This window comes from Alternaria metachromatica, assembly GCF_023757995.1.
Source record: "Alternaria metachromatica strain BMP 0045 chromosome Unknown scaffold_32, whole genome shotgun sequence".
Lineage (NCBI taxonomy): Eukaryota > Fungi > Ascomycota > Dothideomycetes > Pleosporales > Pleosporaceae > Alternaria > Alternaria metachromatica.
In genome coordinates, this window is record NW_026055523.1 from 319,035 (window position 1) to 331,274 (window position 12,240).

Consider the following 12,240-nt stretch of genomic DNA (forward strand, 5'->3'; position numbering starts at 1 on the left):
CCATGTCGCAACGAACAAGAGATACCACGCTCGCCAGCGGTTTCACAAAGACGATACATAAGAAACCGACCGCCGCCTTAGACCCAGCTTCCAACAAATTACCAAAGCCGCTCAACGTCCTCATAATCGGTGCATCTCGCGGCATTGGAGCCGGAATTGCATACGCATATGCACAAGCGGGTGCCGCGTCTCTCATCTTAGCAGCAAGGTCATCTTCAGCCCAAGAGCTAGCAGCAGTCGCAAAACAAGCTCAAACCCTTAACTCTTCGACATCGGTCAAGAGCCTGGAAGTCGATATAACATCTAATGAAAGCGTTGCGCAACTTGCGAGGAACGTGAAAGAAGAAGTGAAAAGGCTGGACGTTGTGATCGTCAATTCGGGGTACTCAGGACCGGTAGTGTTGAAAGTCGACCAAGGCAATCCGCAAGATTTCCAAGATGTATTCGACGTAAATGTACAAGGCACATATCTTGTTGCGCATCATTTTGTTCCGCTGCTAAAGGAGAGTGATGGCGCGAAGACGTTTATCGCCATCAATTCCTTTGCAGCATGCATCACCAACGGCCACATTGCGAATACAGCGTATTGCATCTCGAAATTTGCGCAGGCACGTCTTGTTGAGTTTTTATCAGAGCAGTACGGTGCGGATGGAATACTAGCGGTTGCTGTGCATCCTGGGGCTGTGAATACTGAGATGGCGGATAAGACTACGCCTGACAGCTTCCGTTCTTGTGAGTGCATCGCTGCATGATTGTGGTATTCTTTTGCTGACTTTGTAGATCTCACAGATGATGTTGGTCTTGGTGGCGCGTTTTGCGTGTGGTTAAGCATTGAGAAACGGATGTGGTTGAATGGCCGGTTGCTGGGTGCGACGTGGGATGTTGACGAGTTACTGGAGAAGAAAGCCCAGATTGAAGAGCAAGACTTGCTAAAATTTGGCTATAGGGTTGGCGATGCTGCGGCCATTGGAAAGCGAATATGAAACTGGTCGTACGACAGGCTATATCGTGTCTTCGGGCGTTGCCTCCATGTCTCTTTCCCAATCTACTAATCCAATGACGTTGCCTCGATCATACATACATGATCCCCTGTAAGCAGCAGAAAGCACGTCTCGCAAGTGCTGAGAACTGTAGTTACCCAAGTCTGGGCCGAGCGAAGCCTTCCGTAGACTGGTGCCGACAAGACATAGATCCAGCGTGAGATTGGGGTAGTTGACGGAGAATTGTGTTTACAGAATCAGTGGAAGAATGTGGCGCAGAGGAACGTGTATATGAATACAAGATTCTCACATCTTTGATCAGACGACTCCCAGGAGCGGTTTTGGAGTTTTCATCGCGTAAGCTTCAGATATTTTCTGTGGGTATATAATACTATCAGAGGGATTATACACTACCAGCATGAGTACCGAAATGGACATCCTCCGGAGTTCTTGCGGATATGTCGCGACTGATAAGAATAATCGCATGAAGATGCGCTTCTCCGCGAGAAAGGCGTGTCTAAATAAGCTCCTCCGTCCCATCATTCACCTACAAAAGGCCACACCCTCTTCCTCTACGTAAAGCCAGTCGACGCAGCCCCTTCCTTCGCACACCTCCCCGTCCACTCCTTCGCATGTTTCTCAAACTTCCCCCTCTCATTCGCATACTCGTTCGCAATCTTCACCTCGACCGCGCTCTCCAACTCCGGATGATCCAACAGCGTCCTTAAACTCATCAGCACCTTCTCCGTCGTATTATTGTGATGCCAATCTTCTCCCAACATCTTCCAACTCACAACACCGGTCCTACCATCAACGTTGGGATGGTAGATCTTGGTCGTGAAGTTGACTTTAGGTGGTGCCTCTGGGTATTCGTCGGTGAATTGGATGTGGAAGGCGAAGGTGCCGCCTTCGTAGGGGGAGTTATCGAGACCGTGGAGGGTGCCTGTCCATTCGAAGATGTCGCCGTGTCTTAGTTCGACGTGGTAGCCGTCCGCGGGGGTTTTGCGCAGGCCGTGGTACTCTTTTTCGAGGCGTTTTTTAGTTGGCGTCATGTTGTGGGGTAATGTTACTCGAACGCTTTTTGATGATAGAGATTGGATCAACAGGCAACAAAACCAACGCCAATGTTATCGTGCGGTTGAAGAAGGAAGATGTTGAGGATGGTCGCTTGGGTTGGCATACGTCATAGCGCGACTACTGTGGTGCGCGTTGGTCCGACGCGACTTCCTGGTTCTTTTTATTGACGCGCCTCACACATTGCACTATTGAAACGTATGTTCATGAGACTAGACTGTATTGAATCTCATCGCAATGCTGTAAGTCATGTCTCCTCATACCGGTATGTGGGAACGCCTGCGCTTAGCAGACTGTCATGCGGCTTCTCTACTTCAGTCATTCTGCATAGCCTCAGAATCGTCCGGATATGTTTTCTTACAAATAGATTCTGGTACTTCTGCGCACCACGCGCTTTAAGTCCCGCCATCTCGAACATGCATACTCTCCTTCTCGCCAATCTCGTCGTCGCGTCGTAGTTTCGCCAAACCCCACTCTTGTATCGAACCCGAGAGCTCCGTCATTCGCTTGTCGCATGGCTTTTCTTCTCGCTATGACTAGCGACGTACAATTCGATCCATTCTTCTCTTCTTCGCGCCATCCTACCCTTCCGCCTGGGTAACAGGTCTGCCTTAGAGTTTGCGGCGCTGACGCTATCTCCGTAGCGTGCCGCGCATCCGAAGAGATTCTGCATCCTACATCTCCATCCGGTCGAGAAACTTCGCAGCCTTGCCTGCAAACTCCATGAGACCTATGGCATCGGTTCCCGGACGGTACCTCGCCGTTAATCGAATGTACGCATTTTCGTGGGAAACCTCGGCTTTCCCACTTCGCACGTCCATTAGCAGGCGGCGAAAAGCATCGTCTTCGATTTGCTTGGTTAGCCTCATCAGCTCCTGAGTATCAAGCGGTAGGTAATCGGTCCAGAACGGCGCTATGCCCGTTCTTTGGTAGACTTCAATAAGCGCATGCTGAAGGTCTTCGTCGTGCTTGAGGCGAGATACCAAGCTGTTGGCCTCCACGAGCTTGTCGTAGAACTCGACGAGAGTACCGCCGCGAAGTTCATTGGCGAGCTTGATATCGTATGGCTTGGCCGACGTGGGCTCTCTGAGGAGGGCCAAATCAGCCTCCATAAGCATATCGCTATACGCCACGAGCGAACCAGGTGTCATCGAGAAGGCAACTCGTGTAGGAGCGCTCGGGAAAGAGAAGTCGCTGTTACTTGTCGCCGGCTGGGTCACGCCCTGATCCAAACCAGTCACCGGTGCATTGCCGCCATGGTCAGCGCTCGAAGACCTTGACGCCGATCGATAGCGGTATCCAGAACGGCCACGAGGAACGGCGACGAAAGCTACCATTTGCTGAGGAGACCGCGGCCGAGTGACTCGTCTACGCTGCCTCAAGATATCACGCACGGACTTCTGATATCTATGGATCAGCTTGGAGAAGTTGCTGCTATACATGTAGCTGCGCCACATCTCCTGCCGACCTGTTGAGTACTCGTTGAGTATGAGCGATGGGGCTGAAGCCATTTGCCTCCTTACAATCCTTCGATCTATGCCTCGAAGAATGTCGAATTCTGCATGGCGCGCCATATTGATCAACTGGCTCTCGGGGAGGCGGGTCCGGGATGACGATTGAGGCGGATTCCTCCACTTGAGAGCACGGTACAAGCCGACTAGGGTCTTATAGCGGAAGTCTTCATTGATGCAGAAAAGACGTGTCGATTGCTGACGTAGCGGCCGAAGTTCCCTCAACTCCTCATCCGACAGTGCGTCTTCGTCAGCTTGAGCAGCGGCCTGGGCGGAGACCGTCTCTTCGTTAAGCGTAGACACGCTTGGTTCTACTGGCTTTGATGACAGCACAGCCGTGGTCGAGGCGGTATCGATAGCTGTTGCTTGGGTTGGCACCTCGCTAACGGATGTAGTGTCGGCAAGCTGGTGAGGAAGCTGAAATTGTTACTAACGTACGAGTCAGAAAGACTACGGAGCCTAACTAACCGGTACATCTTGCCCTTCCGACACGGTGGCAAAATACTTTACGTAGGCCTCTTGCACAACTCTTGGAGGTTTAACAGACTAGATCTGGTTAGCAACGAGCTCTATAAGTCAGGATGACGGAGTGCTCTACGTCAGTCTGCGTTTCAGCTCGAACTTTGGGTGAAGAATCTTCGCCGACTTCTATGTTATTGGTAGCCGTTGGAGTTTCCTGATCTGGTACAGCAGGGTGCGCAGGTGGCCGATCTTGCAGCACTTGGGTAAGCAAGGACTCTATCCTTGACAGCCTAGTCTTGACCTCGTCAATGTCAGCCTTGGTCGCAAGCCCTGTGACACCGCGCGCGACTGTGTCTCCGATTCTCTGTAGAAGCACAGCGGAACTGATTGTCTGGCGGCTGGACAAAGAAGACATTGTAAAGCTCTTGATGTCTTGTGGTGGTGTGTGCTGGTGGTTGTGGAATTGAAATGAAAGATCGTGCCGAGCGCGCTCCGCTGGAAAGGACTTTGATGAGAAGGTTGAAAGTTACAAGAGTCTGATTGAAGTGGTTGAGCTGGTCGGTGGGCGTTAAGGTCTTTCATCGGGCGGCTGGCCTGCGTTTATATCCTCCCAGGGAGTCGCTGAATACATCATGTGATGGTTCCCTTCGCTTGGTGAATGACTGTGGCGCTGCCCATTGCCATGGTCCGTGGAGAGGCAGCTATGGCATATGTTGCAGCTGAAGTGAATGCTGTATAGGCGGAGGGTCTTGTACGTTCTGGTGTGTATTGGAGGCGTAGACCTGCGTAAGGTCATACGGTTTGCGAAAGGGGAACTTAGGAAAAGTCACAGTTGTCTACTAGTGTTAGTAGTAGAGTGTTTAATGTAGTATGTAGAATACTATCTAGCAAGCGCTTAAAATAATAAATAAGCTAATACTAACAAAGACTCCTCTACGCAGGATAAGGCACATACTAATAGTTATAGCGCTAGGCGACTATAAGGAGGTACGCGTTAATAATAATAGAATACTGTAAAATTAGGAAGAAAGATACATTACATTATATACCCACGGTTGATTTGCGGGTTCATTAGTGGCCTTTACTTAACCTTTTCTGCCTTACTGGCACACCACAGAGCTGATAGCTTTCATTCGGATACATTACCACGTTGTCACAATGGTGGAGCGGAACGCGCCGATGACTACCACTGCGCAGCGGCAACATAGTGACTGAACAATGCATTCATCTGTAGTCATTCCACAGCAACAAGGTACCACCGTTCATAAGGCGAAGAAACCCCATTCCAGTAATCACCCCACCAATTCACCCCTTCTCTTCTTCACCAAGGAAGCAAAACAAATACAAGGTTTTGCCTTCACACCCAAACTTACAGAGCCTCCACACCCCATCAAATCCGCTCACCATGGACCAAACCCGCGCAGAGACAATCACCGATTTCTTCCAAACCCTCATGGACATCAACGTCAAGATTCCCAAGCTAGCTCGTGGCATGGAAGTAAAGCTACTAGCTGCATGTATGGATGCGGGCGTAGCTCCCTTCTGGGATGACTTCACTGAGCTTTCTCTACCGCAACTGCTTACTCTGGCTAGGAAGATGGAGCACGAGGCGGCGGATATGGTTAACGCTAGAATTCAGGGCAATAATTGGGATAGTGAGGATATGGGGGAGCGGAAAATGGAGTACCTCAAGGCTGTAGCAAAAGTTGGGCCTAATGCGACGCCGAAGGGGTTGGAGAGTTTTGCGGAAAGGGCGAGGATGATGGTGGAGATGGGGAGGATGGAGAGGGATATTGAGAAGGGTATGGAGGGACTCATGGTGTGAGGTGACGGGATGGTCATGATATATACAAAGGAATAAATGTTAGAAGTAAACAAAAGCTTTATCGACACCTGGTAGTGATAAAACGCGAGCACTAGTAGTCCGAATGTATGTTCCTGCCAAATGTCAATCCAATGCGATGTGAGGTTGAACAGTGATGACTTACGGACTAACCTGAATGCGATGAAAGTAGCATCGTTGTCAACGACCCAAGCCACTTTGGTCCTGGATCATCTATCCCACTCGATGTCTGAACATGCAAACATCCTTCGCACCGCTTACACAGCGATAGTCGTAGGCTGCTCCGCCTCCAAACACAATATTGAGCCAGAGCATTGCTTACTTTCAGACCAGAGTTATAACATATCCCAGTTGCACAGCACAAGATCGACGGGTTTTCCATCGTAATCACGCCGTCACCGAACATGCCCTCAAGATGTCAACTGACGATACTGCTTGACCGTCTCACGAAAGCAGTGGGTGTTCTGTATCCACTGTAGAAAGTCTTTGGCAGCCTGAACATATCGAGGCTCTTGCTCCTGATATGTCAAAGGCGTGTCGATGTACTTTTGCTCAAGGTCGCTCCGCATGCGAGCTTCCAGTCTGGACACGAGATCGGCTATCTCGGCTGGCTGGAGAAGGAGTTGGTCAAGGTTGTGTGTGGCGCTCACGCTAGAGTTCATGGCGTTGATAGCGTTCGTAAGGGCGGAGATGAATGAGCCCTTGATGTCTTGGACTGGTGTAGGAGAAGAAGGAGGGTACTGAGCATCAGCAGTATGAGCAGCACCGCTATCGCCACGCAACCCGAAGGCGTCGACGAAATGGCCCTTCGCCGACGAGATGAAGTTCCTTAGACGCCGATGGTAGCCCTTCACTTTGTTTACGAAAGAGTTCAGTTTGCCGCAATCACGGAGCTCAGACTCAGACTGGCTATCATACGCTCTTTCGATTGCCACATCATCTCGCTTGAAGATTGAGCCCTGTATTGCGGAGTCGATGCGGTGAAGGACTGCGAGTTCGTCTTGATGCACCATATCCATCATTTCTGAAGGCTGTAACCGCTCTTTCTGCGCTGACTTTGCTTTGTCGTTCATGCGCTTCGCTTTGCGTAGCATACGACAGAGAAAGTGTCGGCGCTTGTCGACAGACAGTCCTTGAAGCGAAGATGGGGCTTTCAGAGGGTTGAGGGCGTCGAATTCTTCTTGGTTGAGCGTCGGATCGGTCGAGCTATCGTGGACTGATACATCGGCCATCTCGATGTCTCTGGAGTACAAAACCTCTTTCACTTTTGCAAGGAAGTGGCTTGCTTCGCCCAGAGCGATGAGCTCTGTCTGTACCCTGTCTTTGTATCTCTCGTCAAGCCACGTGTCTGACGGAGGAGTGGAACGGGATGACAGTTCCATGTGTATGTCGTGGAGGACCTTGGCGTCCAGACCGTGCGTCAGCTCGTAAAGCCCATCCTGGTCGAGCAGCATGCCCTGGAAGGGGCTCAACTTGCAGTGCATTCTGTCCACTTCGTCATGGAAGAACTCCAGCCCTTTTAGGCGAAGCTCGTAAGAGATTCCGTCGAGGTAGCCGTGATCCCCTTGCCGTGGCGCTAACTTCTCATGTGCAGGTGAAGTCGACTTCTGAGATGTATTTCCAGGTTGGAACGTGAATACAGCGCCAAGAAAGGGAGAGTCTGCGGGTCCTGGAGCGGAATTGGCCTGGATATCTGGTGCACCATCGAAGTCGTAGTCCATGTCGTCCGACTCGGCTGCAGTGGCTGTATTTCCCTCTTGGCTAATATTCCAGTTGAAGCCAGTTTTCATCGGAAGTGTGGTGGTCTGCATGGGGCCAGCGGCCCAGCCCGAAGTCACATTCCGCTTGGCAGCGAGGATGGCTGCAGGCACAGGTACACCCGAGCAATCACTGACCTTGGAGACAAAACGGCCGATCAGGGCGAAGAAAGCCTGCTTGTCTGATATATGTCCAAGCTCGAACTTGATAGCAGCGGTCAATTCCTTGTACCGATCGTCGGTGATCGCGATGTCCGTGGCGGTGATGTGGTAGTCAATGGCTTTGCTCAGTATGCCCTCAAGCGAATCCAAAGCCTCCTTGTCGTTGTGGAAAATCTTCTCCCTGCGGAAGATGCTGTTCAGGGATGAACCAATGTCTTTGACGCCTTGCTTGCGGACTCGCTTGGGAAGAGTAGAGCCGACGACGTATATGACTGTGGTGCGCTCAATGTTCTTGTCGATGGCGAGGTCGGCGAAGCCGCTGAGCGCTGACTTGAGGTGGGTGAGATCATGGCTCGCTGGGGGTTGTGCAGGCTATGAGATGTTAATCACGAGTCTAGCGATCAGGACACGATACCAACCATAGACGAGCCATACGATGCGCCGCTGGCGAACATGGTAGCAGTGTCCATGGCCTTTGTGATGTTAGACCTTGACCCATAGAGTTAATTTTAACGCCTTACAAGACTGCGATCGACAAGTCTGTGCTTGGAGGTGACGATAGTAGACTGTACACGCGTCTGTAATAAAAATTGGCGACGGAGGACCAGTGGGGAGCGATTTGTCCAGCGAAGACCGTGAAGTGCACAGCGGATGAAAGTCTGTGATGGAGGAAATCAACCGATGGAAGTGCTGACGGTTCAGGGAGCGTGGGTGCAAGAAGTGTGTCTGTGCCAGTGGTGTTGAGCTGGGTAGCAGAGGGGCGATGGTAGTTCACAGCGTCAGAGGCGGCGCGGGTTAAAGCATTGTTCAAGTCGCCAAGACTGCCAGCAAAGCGCGTTGCGGGTCAGCTGCTATTGTAGCTATTGTGGTAGGTCTTCGTGGTAGTGAAAGTGCAAAACGGCCGGGCACCGGAGCTGCAGAGCGTGGAATGCTTCTCCCAACCTTCAATAGGTACAAAATGAAGCTTGGAATAAAGACCGGTCGGCCGTCATGATACCACATCGCAGCGTCATTAGAAACCTTTGCGAATGCCTTGGACGCAACGAAGTGACATCCGGGACAGGAGAGAATCAAGATGCGCGCTCGATTTTACAATGTTTTGCGGGATCGTTTCCAGATGCGCATCTATAAGGTCACCAGTATGAGCACCTATCCATGACAGTAGTACGATTGGCATGATCTTCTTGGAGTTCTGATTTCTTGGCGCTGTCTGCGCGGGATATCACAGCTACCGGTCTTGGTTTCCGCATCCTGCGTCATCCATGGTATGTACATGCGCTGTGCCCAATATCGACCTCGATTGCTTGTCATGTAATCCCACACCCCTGCTGATGCTCATCAAGAGCTCAATGGTCCCATGGGTGCTTCCAGCCGAGGAGCGCCGGTCCGTCCTTCTTCGCGCGGTACATCAACTGCCATTGTTAGCGCTATGCCACCTCCAACCTGCTCTTTTCACATACGAAGAACCACATGGACGCGCCGAGGCCGGTGGCCATGAATCGGTATAGCGGTCGGACCGGGTGGATGTGGATGGGGTGGTTTGGGTGCGGCGCATATTTGGGCGGGCCCATGCGGGCTCGTGTGGGTTGCATGATGACTGGGAGCCTGGAGAAGTATCAGTATTGTGAGATGTCTTCGGAACGTAGTAAGGCATCATACCTGGTTGCTATGGGGTGCAATGGCCTGTTGACGTCTTTCGTGATGGACGTGTGGTTAAGGTCGATCGGAGGCTACGCTAGCGTGCGGCGCCAAGCCAGTGCCATCAACCGTGGATCGCGTTCTTTGCTCCTTCACCAACGATGATGTCTTCGCCTGTTATCATGCCCGCACAATAGCTTCTGCCTCCTAACTCCCATATATGGCAGCGCATGCCACCGCGACCACGTAACCATCGCTACGCCTCTCCTCCTGAATCGAGAAATAGCCCGACTCTCCTGCGGACATCTGCGCCGAGGACCACTAGCACCCGGTACAAAGCGTAGCCGCGAATCTTCCATCGCGAACCCAAGCCACCACCACCGCCGCCGATATGGCGAACTCGGCAGGCGCGACGCCTTCGCAGACGCTGCAGCGACGGTTCAAAGGATGCAGCAAGATTGGCGAATACGAAATGATGAAGAAGCTTGGAGAGGGCACTTTCGGTGAAGTCCACATGGCGCGACAAAAGGCTACTGGCAGCATCTTTGCGCTGAAGAAGATCCTGATGCACAACGAAAAGGATGGCTTTCCTATTACGGCGCTGCGAGAAATCAAGCTGCTGAAGATGCTATCGCACGACAACGTCCTCAAGCTGGAAGAGATGGCCGTGGAACGACCAAAGACCGAGGGCAGGAAACGCGCCATCCTATACATGGTTACGCCCTACGCAGACCACGATCTGTCAGGTCTCCTCGACAACCCCGAAGTCCAGTTCAAGGAGGCGCAAATCAAGTGCTACATGCTGCAGCTGTTCAAGGGCCTGCGGTACCTCCACGATAACCACATCCTACATCGAGACATGAAGGCCGCCAATCTTCTCATCAACAACCGCGGACGGCTACAAATAGCGGATTTCGGTCTTGCGCGACACTACGACGAAGCGGTACCACAACGAGGCAGGGGCAACGGCGAAGCGAAGCGCGAATACACTACATTGGTTGTGACTAGATGGTATCGGCCTCCAGAGCTTCTTCTGCAGCTCAGAAAGTACACCCCAGCTATCGACATGTGGGGTGCGGGTTGTGTGTTTGGAGAGATGTTCAAGCGCAAGCCCATCCTCGCAGGACAGAGCGACATCCACCAAGCCCAGATCATCTTCGAGCTGGTCGGGTCACCAAACGACGACAGCATGCCGGGGTGGCGCGATCTCCCTGGCGCCGAACCCATCCGCGCATTCCCCGTTCACACCGGTACTATCGCTCAACGGTTCCGCGAACTCTCGCCCGTCGGCCTATCGCTCATCAAAGACCTCATGAGGCTCGACTGGCGGAAACGAATCAACGCCATCGACGCCATCGACCACCCATACTTCCGAGAACAGCCACTCCCAATGCGCGAGGAAGACATCCCTACCTTTGCAGACTCACACGAGCTAGATCGGCGGAACGCGCGAGGCCAGAAGCAAGCGCTACCCCCAGCACCACAAGGCGGCACAGTCGGCGGCGGACCAAACGGCGAATGGACCGGTCAAGGCCCACCCCCACAATCATGGCAGAACGGCGACCGAAGATACGGCGGCCCACAAGATCGCGGTCCACCAGGCGTCGACAGAGGCCAAAGAGGAGGCTACGACCGCCGCTACGAACACCGCCCTCCACCCCCACCACCAGGTGGTGACCGCCGACCGAACTGGGGCAACGGCGCAGACCGTGGCCACAACGGTCTCCCACCACCCCCCGCAGACGGCCGTCACCCCCTCCCACCCGTCCCCCGCTACGGCCCCGATGGCGCAGACCGCAGGAGACAACCGCCAGCTACCGCCGGCGGCGACACCTACATACCCAGCTACGGCCCAGAAGGCCCCCGCCGTTCCCGCGAACCAGACGATCGACCTCGCCGCGGCTCGCGAGACTCCGGTAACTCGAGAGAAGGATACACAGATGACCGATCAGACCGCAACCGCGCGTACAGAGATCGACCCGATCGGAATGACGCGAGAGGCTTCGCGAGGGAACGAAGAGATGGACGGACACGGTCGCGCAGTCCAGACCGCAGAGATCAAAGACGCGATAACCGGGACAATAGGGATAACAGAGAAAGAGACGCGGATATCTACCGTAGACGATAGGTCTGCTACGGTTGTAATAACCGACGAGCGCACGATGGGATCTATGCTATCGGTACCTGCACTGGCACACGGTTCCAACAGACGCTCGATGAGCGGAGTAAGACATGGCAGTTTGAGAGCTTCGCCGTCAAGATGCGTGTAAGTGAGAGGTGGGCTGTTGCGGCTGAACCTGTGGTTTATTAGGATGATGAACGGGTGGCTGCGGAGATTGGCTTGGGCGTTTCTGGGTGATTGGTTGGGGGGTTTGAGCATTTTTATGGCGTATTATGACTTCTTGGCTGGGGATTTGAGGGGGTTTTATTGATTGGTTATGGGTATGGATACCAAGTTCTAGTGTATGATAGGATGGAGGGACAGAGAGACAGACAGACAGAGGGATAGCATAGCGTAGCGTAGGTAGTTTGGGGAAGTAGTGGTAAAGAAACATTGAACATTGTCACAACATCTCGATGGCTCAGTGATCTACTCGCTTCCAATCTGTGATTGCATCGATGGATATTTCGGACTGAATCAACTTGCATGCCCATGATCATCGGCGTAATATATGTATGGTGGATAAGAAAGCCTTATTGTCCAAGCTGCTTTCCGTTTCCTGTCGAGCCTTCAGCGTGTGATGCTTGGCGGCTACTGCTGCTACTGCCAAACAAGCGACAAGGAGGCAGCCGCGTCCTGACACCACTTCTCG

At 52.7% G+C, this 12,240-nt stretch overlaps 6 protein-coding genes across 6 annotated transcripts; 3 read left to right on the forward strand and 3 right to left on the reverse strand.

Annotated features, from left to right (window-relative positions):
• Positions 1-2: 2 nt before the first annotated feature.
• J4E83_009429 (uncharacterized protein) lies at positions 3-983 on the forward strand (the record flags this gene model as incomplete). Its single annotated transcript, XM_049336316.1, has 2 exons — positions 3-732; positions 781-983. 2 exons carry the CDS (start codon positions 3-5, stop codon positions 981-983), a joined length of 933 nt encoding a protein of 310 aa, XP_049184640.1.
• Positions 984-1,552: 569 nt separating this feature from the next.
• On the reverse strand, positions 1,553-2,032 carry J4E83_009430 (uncharacterized protein; the record flags this gene model as incomplete). Its single annotated transcript, XM_049336317.1, has 1 exon — positions 1,553-2,032. The coding sequence occupies one exon, from the start codon at positions 2,030-2,032 to the stop codon at positions 1,553-1,555; it is 480 nt and encodes a 159-aa protein (XP_049184641.1).
• Positions 2,033-2,728: 696 nt separating this feature from the next.
• On the reverse strand, positions 2,729-4,442 carry J4E83_009431 (uncharacterized protein; the record flags this gene model as incomplete). Its single annotated transcript, XM_049336318.1, has 3 exons — positions 2,729-3,982; positions 4,034-4,111; positions 4,164-4,442. 3 exons carry the CDS (start codon positions 4,440-4,442, stop codon positions 2,729-2,731), a joined length of 1,611 nt encoding a protein of 536 aa, XP_049184642.1.
• A 990-nt stretch (positions 4,443-5,432) lies between these two features.
• Positions 5,433-5,852, forward strand: J4E83_009432 (uncharacterized protein; the record flags this gene model as incomplete). Its single annotated transcript, XM_049336319.1, has 1 exon — positions 5,433-5,852. The coding sequence occupies one exon, from the start codon at positions 5,433-5,435 to the stop codon at positions 5,850-5,852; it is 420 nt and encodes a 139-aa protein (XP_049184643.1).
• Positions 5,853-6,280: 428 nt separating this feature from the next.
• J4E83_009433 (uncharacterized protein) lies at positions 6,281-8,259 on the reverse strand (the record flags this gene model as incomplete). The annotated part of the gene is made up of 2 exons (XM_049336320.1): positions 6,281-8,161; positions 8,209-8,259. 2 exons carry the CDS (start codon positions 8,257-8,259, stop codon positions 6,281-6,283), a joined length of 1,932 nt encoding a protein of 643 aa, XP_049184644.1.
• Positions 8,260-9,818: 1,559 nt separating this feature from the next.
• Positions 9,819-11,555, forward strand: J4E83_009434 (uncharacterized protein; the record flags this gene model as incomplete). The annotated part of the gene is made up of 1 exon (XM_049336321.1): positions 9,819-11,555. One exon carries the CDS (start codon positions 9,819-9,821, stop codon positions 11,553-11,555), a length of 1,737 nt encoding a protein of 578 aa, XP_049184645.1.
• Positions 11,556-12,240: the final 685 nt, after the last annotated feature.